Raw genomic sequence first — 8722 nt, 5'->3', positions numbered from 1 at the left:
CCGTATACACAGATGTTATTCAGATTATATTCATCAGTGCGAATGGGAATCCCTATGATTATGGTTGTTTTTTATTTTGAGAGTGTATTAGTTGTCTCCACAACTTTTTGTTGGCTATCACCTTGTCAATAACTATTGAGGCTGCATAGGGAGTTGTAATTGAAGGTTTTGAAAGCGTTTTTTGTGCAGATGTTGGAGGTCCATAATACTACACAGCACGGAGACTATCTTTTAAATATTTGTGAATATTTCAGAAAGAGGCCTATTTATATTTCACATTAATGTTATATATAAATATTTAATAGCAAGTTTCTTTGCAGCCGTCATAACGCTACTAGAGAGATATATTTTATATGGATCAATATCATCAGTGCAATATTGGATGAGTCACTTCCAATCACCAATACTGGATCCAAAAACACAACAAACTTTATTGACGTTTTAGGATCTTTGGATTTCTAACCCCTAAAGAGGTGCACGACTAGTGAAGTACCTGCAGCTGGAGTAGTTTGAGAGCTAACTGCTAGCTTACTGGAAACACGCTAGCCTTATACAGCCAAAATATCTTTCTGAGCTTCTTCCTAATTCCTTTTTTAACTGCCTCTGATATGTTGTTCTCAGGATTTTTCATGATATAATACGCTAACAGGACAAGCTGCTTAGTATGATGTCTTCCTGTTCGCTTAAAAAACAGTTTACAATGTGCGAGAGAAGCTTTCATAACACAAGGCTTCATACCGAAGTGTTTTGGTGAATGTGACAGATGGAATAATAGAGAGACTAATATCCACAGAACAGTTTCATAATTGTTATCTACAGCTCAGAAACACCAGCAGTCTGAACATATTATAAAACCACTCTACAATAATAGCAAGGATACACATTAAAATCCAAAATAATGTTAAAAGGTAATATGGTATAAACATTGGAGATGTGACTGTTCAAATACTTCTAAATTATTATTTTAGAAAAAAAGTAAGATATTAGAGAGAAACTTTTTCTTTTCCAACCCCAAAAGCAAGAGTCTGTTCTATCTATTAAAACAATACATACATTGTTTTTCAAATAACATTAAATTACATTAAATAAGTAAAGTCTTAATTTTCAGGAAATGTAAACATATATTTTTTCCAATTTGTTGATGTTATCTGTGAATATTAATGTATCTGGAGATGTAAAGGGTTATTTACTGTCATCAAAGTTTTTGCCATTAAATCAACTTCTTATGCTGCGTTCACACCGGACGCAATGCGAATATTCGCAACGCTCTAAACACTCGAGTTTCACCACGACTGTCAGCTGTGTTTACTCGCATCATTCAAACAAGACGCGCTGGCTCGAGGGCTACAACTACAACAAAATGAACATATTTTACCGTGATTAAATTGTAATACACGTTTCTAAATGGTGCCGAAGTAACAACATACTGATACCGGTTAGTAAAAACCATGAATTAATGCTTGACAAGTCTGCAGGCGAAAAACCTTTTAAAATGCTTGTTTTCTGAATGTAGATCGGATCGACCAGGCTAAGCTAACGTTGTATATGCTCCGTCCACACTCACAACAACGGCCTATACAGACATAAATAAACCAGCGACTGTATTCGCCATGACACAGGCAGTCTGTGGTTTGTACTTGTTTAACTTTTGTCCAGTTTCTGAACCTATATGAGGAGCTGTGAGCTCTGAGTGCTAACAGCTAACGGCTGATGTTTTGGTTTTCTGGTTCAACGTCAGTTAAGGCAGGCTGAGATCCTCACCGCTGATTGGCTACCGCGAGATCGCGTCATGGGAATTTGGCGCTCGAGTTGAAAAAATTGAACTCCAGCGGTTGTCGCGGCAACCGTCGGAGCGAATTCGCGTCTGTCCGCATCTCTGCATTGACTTTACATGTAATCGCACCGCCCCCAAACATTGCATCGCGTCCGATGTGAACACAGCATTAGAGTTGGATTTTGGCACAAAAATCATTCCGTATATCAAACAGTGAATCTACCATTTTTGTTTTGTTGTGCATGGTACTAACTTCAATTACAACTTGTGAAGTTAAAAATGGGTGACAGCAACTATTAAAATCTCAGATCAGCATAAAAAGTGTGTCGGAAATTACCACTTCAAGTTAAATTAAGTGTAAATATGGGACTTATCCAAGTGTTGTTTGATGGTTTTAAGTTTTGTGCTGATTATGAGATGTCTTCACTATTCGCTTTCATCATGTGTAATAAATGTAAGTGATTCAACACAAATAATTGCTCTCATAAATTACACCTTCAATGAAATTAGGGTTTCACGTCTAAATATTTGAACGTTTTAAGTTTGTCAATGTATTTTTTAAGAGATCTTCCGTTATTCGCTGTCATCCTGTGTTGTAAGTGTTTGTCTAATTTTGGCACTGAAGTTGTTCCGTACATCAGATTTTAATTTTGCATATTTAACCTTTATTACATAATGCTTATTTGTTCTCCGCTGCAAACAATATTTGATTTCTCAAAAAGAAATTGCTCTGTTCAAAACAACAAAGGTTGACAACAAATAACGAGATGTCAGATCAACAGAGAAACATATGTTGTAGAAATGTATATTTGATGGTTTTAAGTTATATATTTGTATCAATGTCATCCATTATTTGCTGTCATCACACGTTATTAGTGTCTAATTTTGCCACTGAACTTGTTCCGTACATCAGACTGTAAATCTGCACTTTGTTACATAATGTCATTTTATCCAGCTCTGCTAACAAAAGTAGATTTATTTTTGTAAATTAAAAGATGGAATATTTAATAGACACACTTCCGCTCTGGTCCAGGTTTACCCCTCCCTCCCTCTCGTTCTCTCTCTGCATCACCCATATTGAATCTTTCCCCTCCGCAGTGCACAGTCATGGGTACACACTGCGCATGCGCACCATCACATCCTGCTGATCGATAAATCTGGCCCGGACTGACCCGAGTTATGAATTAAAGATCAGCACAGAGACACAACCCGGACCAGTCCTGGTCTAGTAAGTGATCATAAGGCCCATAACACCTTTTGATGCAGGATGAATAAATGCACTTGGGTTAACGCATCACTGCGGGACAAACACACGCACACACACACACACACACACACACACACACACACACACACACACACACACACACACACACACTGATGCATGTAGTCCCAGACCTGGTCCGGATCAGGCCTACCTGGCGCACCGTCCGCTCCTTTTCCGCCTTTTGGGAATCTTCATCTGGGATTTTATTTCGGCACAAAACGCCCTGGTCCAGAAAACCCACCGTTCCTCTAGAATGGGGGCCGGGGTTTGGGCCTCAGTCTCCCGCAGGACTAAACCACCATGTATCTCTCCTCTAAATAACAGTCCCCCAAATATCAAACAAGGTGCAGAACACACCAGCTGCAGAACCAGGACTAGAAACAAACAAAGAAATAAAAATAATGTCCCCTTAGAGTCCTGGAGCGCTCGTTAAAAACCTGCAGCCCTGGTCCTCCTCCGGTTCTCTGCAGATAAGGTGGAGGAGGAAGAGGAGGAGGAGGAAGATGGGACGATGCGGGCTGGTCCACCTCCTGCAGGACCGGGATCCGGGAGTCAAACCCGGGACAGAAGCAGATGCATAAACCCGTGTGAGGTGGACCCGGGCCGGCTGTCACAGAGGCGGTTTTGTGGCAGTCGGGTTCTCCGGCTCCAGCCTGTTTGTCCGCACTGCAGAGCCGCATCCACCAAACCAGCGTCACCGCGCACAGACACAACATCCGGTGCAGGATTTCAAAATAAAACTCACTCTGATGACAGCTGAATTTACTTTAGCAACCTTGACTTCCTAGTTAATCATTCAGAAGTTGACCTTAGTAATTACATTGTATACAAAACATTATAAATATGATTAAATATGTTTTCTTTTGTCTTAAATAAGATAAGTATCAGTTATTGAGAAACTATTCTTAATAAAGCTTAAACATTTAATTATAATATTTAAAATGATTAGAAAGGGTAGGGTTTTTTATATTCAATCATACTTTGTGTATATTTAAAATCTGACCAAGACTTTTTTTTAAATCTGATTTAATTGAATTTAAATCAGATAAAATATCAGTTGATACGCTATTTTTCTAAATAAGTTAGGTGATTGTTAATGGTCTCCCCCATGACAGAAAATATTAAAATGGCCATTGTGTCTCCCCAAATGTAAATATGATTACTTCAAATGTTTCATTTCTTGCTAAATTATTCCCCTCTGTGTCTGCACAGCTGTTCACTGTATTCCCGTTTAAATCGTAATGTTTTCTCTTTTACTGCTTTTACTTATTTCTCTACTTTCTTTTTCTTTTGGCTGCAACAACCTATTTTCTCCACAAAGTCTGATTAAGTTAATCCTCTCTAGTGTCACATAATTTTTGATTATGTGAACAGCTTCAATCTCCGTAGTTATTGAAAGGTCACCTAGGTGCAAAATCCCCTTTTTCATGTCTCTTCTACATCAACACGTGTCCCCTCTTCTTCATGTCTCTTCTACATCAACATGTGTCCCCTCTGTGGAAAGAGACTCTGAAAGTTTCAGGAACAAAGATTCTCTCTCTTTTTGTCCTGATCCATTTATATAAAAACCTGTCTGAAAATGAGCTGATCAGATTTTGGCCACTTTGTGATGTCATAACGATTTTTTTGGATTGTGTAACCATTAGCCAATCACCAACCAAGGTAGTTTTTAAATGTTGTATTTTTTTACAATATGAATGTCTTGATATTTTATTATATATATATTGCAGTATTGATTTAATTTCAGGACACATTTGAAGCTATACACTGTTCAGACCTTTCAACATAAATACCTAAACTTTCAAAAATACATCAACGTGTTTTAAACATCATTTTTTTTGTATTTGTAGTTTACTATATATTGTAGGTTTCCCATGAATATTTAACATGTTATGTCCAATGTAACTTTTAAGCTTTATATTTTTATTTAAAATCTAATTATTGTATTGCTTTTTATTGTATAGCTGTTTTAACATTATGGTGGGCCTACTGACTTGTATTTATTTGATGTCCTTATATCAAGTATACATGTTATATTGCATTCTATATTTTATCGTTTAATGTAACTATTGTATTTATTTCAGGACTTAAAAAATACCCCAACTGTAAACAAACCACCTTTAATAGACCTACCTTTCCTGATTTTTTAAAAATATTTATATATTTTTGAATACATTTTACTTTAAATAAACTTGTAGACTTTATAATTAAGTATTTTCTTTATTTTATAGAATACCGAGCGGACGCTGTGAGGTGAACTTATTATCTCCAACTTTACATTGACGCTCCTTTATTTATGATCACAGATAGCAGGCAGCGGTGTTCAGTCCCACCCTTCAACCAGCACCTGAACGCCTCATCCTCCCATTCACCGTCGGGCCTTTCCTGATGTTATTCTAATGTTATTAGAATAACATCTACCGGAGCAGCAGGAGGCCTTTATTCTCAATAAAAGCACCAAAATTCCCAACGATTGTTTCCTGGTTAGCTTCTCATCCGACATCCTGCCTGTGGCCTCACACACACACATACACACACAGTGTCACACACCGACACACACCCCGAGTCTACAGCATCAAGTCGCTTCGGTTCCCTGCTCGATGTTTCGCTGCCATCATCAGATTTAAACATTTTCTGATGTTTTATTTTTAATTGTTCTTACCTAAATGTTGTTTTCTGTCCGGAGCCGAGCAGGATCCTCCTCCTCCACTCCCTCTGCTCCATCTCTCCAGCATCAGCATCACTCAAACACTCAAACACACGCGCACACGCACACGCACACGCACACGCACACACACACACACACACACACACACACACACACACACACACACACACACACACTTCCTTGGTGTCTGCATGTTAGAGCACCATAGCACCCCCTGTTGACATGGAGTCTGTGTAAGTACAGTACTCAGGTATTCATGTAGTAAAAGTACACAGTATTTTTGACACAACCACATGTTTATCATTGTACAGAAGTAATATTTTATAAAAAGCAGTCAGATGATAAAAAAAATAAATAAGTATTTATAGTGACTGCAACGCAGTAGAAATATCGTGTATACCATCAAATGGAAATACTTACCAGTACACCAATACGCTACATGAGTAAATGTACTTCACTTCTGCTGCAGCTCTTTTAATATTTACAAAATAATCTGAATTTAAATTTCACTTACTTGCTTTTTTGCAGCTTTTGTCCACATCCAATCAGCTGTTTGCATCTGTGGGACTTATTAGAGCGCTTTGCAGGTTTCATTTTACCATAATACAGTTATAATAAGAGAGGAGATGCTCAACACAACTAATGATAAACACCTTTTTATATCACAAGCCTGTGAGTTCAATATTAAACTGACCGTAGCCCATTATAGCCCGACTGGTTTTGTAGTTAATGACACATCTTCATCGTTTTAATTCCAGTTTTACACCCACATTAAAATATTGCTCCCATCAATTATTATTATTTTTAAAATCTGGATTATTTTAGTACAGTTTCTTAACACATCTTTAATCTGACCGAGCTCATATAATGCTGATAATAATAATAATAAGCTAAATAATATGATGATAAATGTTAGAAAATTACTTCCAAATTCATTAATTTGTTCCCATGGTCTTTTAGTAAATGCAACTTCCTAAATAAATATTTGTATTTTTGAATGTATATCATTAAGATTAGGGTCTTGTTTTTCTTTGATTACTACATATTTTTAATCTAATTATTTTGTAATGACCAATTAGCCAATACTATAAAAAACCTATAGTTATCTTATATTATTATATATTTTTTCCCTTTAAACTGTGGGTTTTCTCTGGAAGTTTTTCCTTGTCCTTGAGGGTCTAATGATAGAGGGTGTCGTTTTTTCTCATACTGATATTCTGAACAATCTGTGCTATTGTATTAGCTGTAAAGTGTCTCTACTGTAGGCTATTTTTATTATATGTACAGCACTTTGGCTCAAAAATCGTTTATAAATGTGCTATATAAATAAAACTTGATTTGATATTACATATTATCTAATGAGGTGGAAACATTTTATTCAATTTCAATAGAAGAGTTATTAAAAGGGCCCTATTCTGGTCATTTTCAGGTTCATATCAGTATGTAGTGTCTCTACTTTAATATGTCTCCATGATTTAATGTTCAGAAAGCTCTTTATTCTTCTCATACTGTCTGTGCTGCAGCACCTCTTTTCACCCTCTGTCTGAAACCAGAGCCCAGTCTGCTCTGATTGGTTAACTGGATGGCTCTGTTGTGATTGGTCAACAGGGTGTCATATTCAGTACAAACTGTAAAGTCCCCGCTGAGACATATGTAACATTTGTGATATTGGGCTATATAAATGAACTCTGATTGATTGGTCAACTACTTAGAGATGTCCCGACTCTTTGCCTATCACGTACAGTGTGTTGGAGCGCTAGACAATAGAAGCACAAGTGTTACATAACGATGTCACTATGTTCTGGAAGTAAACAGAGGAGTTCAATGGAGGCGTTTCAGGCAGGGGGGAGAGAAACTCATAACACACTACACTACACTGACCATTTGTTCTATAAATGAAAATACATTTTAATATATTTTTTCCTTTTACACATATTTTCATCATGCCCTTTTTTAAATCTCCTCTCCTTTGCTGTATTTGTGTTCACTGTGAAAATTCTGTTCAACATACTTTGTTTATTCTTTTTGTTTTTTTACCACTAACAGGGTAAAAAATAAATAAAACATGATCCGTGTAAATATTTTTTATGCATTACCACACAGAGCTACAGTACAGAAATATAAAAAATATAACACTGGATAAACATTTGAGATGAGTATAAAACTGTATATAAACCATAGAATCTGCTTCCCTTTATAAGTATTTGAGCATTAATGTCTCTACGCAGCGCTGAATGCCGGGTTTGCAAAGTTCCCGTTCTGATCGTCGTTCTCTGCAAAGTCTTCGGGGTCGAGGTCGGACTCGAACATCCGCTGCAGCAAAGCATCCACCGTCCGATATCCTGAGAGGAAACAAGCAGCAACGATATCAGAACTGATCATTAATATACTCTGATCAACAAAGCAGGAACACAGGACATTTTATTTTCCGTCCCAATTCAATCAGAAACTTAGAAATCCTGACAGGCTTTTATAGAAACCCATTTATGGTCCATTAAAGATTTTTTGTTAAATTTGAAAATATAATGGGATCAAGGGAGACAGCAGACCAATAGAAACACAAATTCAGCATTTCCACGATTCAAATCATAAATATTTATACGAGAAAAATAAGGCAGATGCTATTTACAACCGGGTGTCCATAGCTAACAATGCTATTTACACCCGGGTGTCCGTAGCTAACAATGCTATTTACACCCGGTTGTCCATAGCTAACAATGCTATTTACACCCGGTTGTCCTTAGCTAACAATGCTATTTACACCCGGGTGTCCGTAGCTAACAATGCTATTTACACCCGGGTGTCCTTAGCTAACAATGCTATTTACACCCGGGTGTCCGTAGCTAACAATGCTATTTACACCCGGGTGTCCGTAGCTAACAATGCTATTTACACCCGGGTGTCCGTAGCTAACAATGCTATTTACACCCCAGGCTACACGTTAGATACTGTTTTGGATGTATAGGTATTTATGGAAATGTTTATTTGATAACTTCATTCCCTTGTGCTGCTG

General features: G+C 37.1%; 1 protein-coding gene across 1 annotated transcript in view; it reads right to left on the bottom strand.

Annotated features, from left to right (window-relative positions):
* Positions 1-7778: 7778 nt before the first annotated feature.
* tpcn3 (two pore segment channel 3) overlaps positions 7779-8722 on the bottom strand; it is a 22180-nt gene continuing 21236 nt past the window's right edge. The window contains exon 16 of the mRNA XM_010774599.1: positions 7779-8051. Coding sequence (XP_010772901.1) covers positions 7930-8051 — 122 coding nt within the window. The 3' untranslated portion in view covers positions 7779-7929. The remainder of the gene's footprint in view (positions 8052-8722) is intronic.

This window comes from Notothenia coriiceps, unplaced genomic scaffold, assembly GCF_000735185.1.
Source record: "Notothenia coriiceps isolate Sejong01 unplaced genomic scaffold, NC01 NC01_scaffold00014291, whole genome shotgun sequence".
NCBI lineage: Eukaryota > Metazoa > Chordata > Actinopteri > Perciformes > Nototheniidae > Notothenia > Notothenia coriiceps.
The sequence above is the reverse complement of the archived record's forward strand: the minus strand, read 5'-3'. Positions and strand labels throughout refer to the sequence as shown.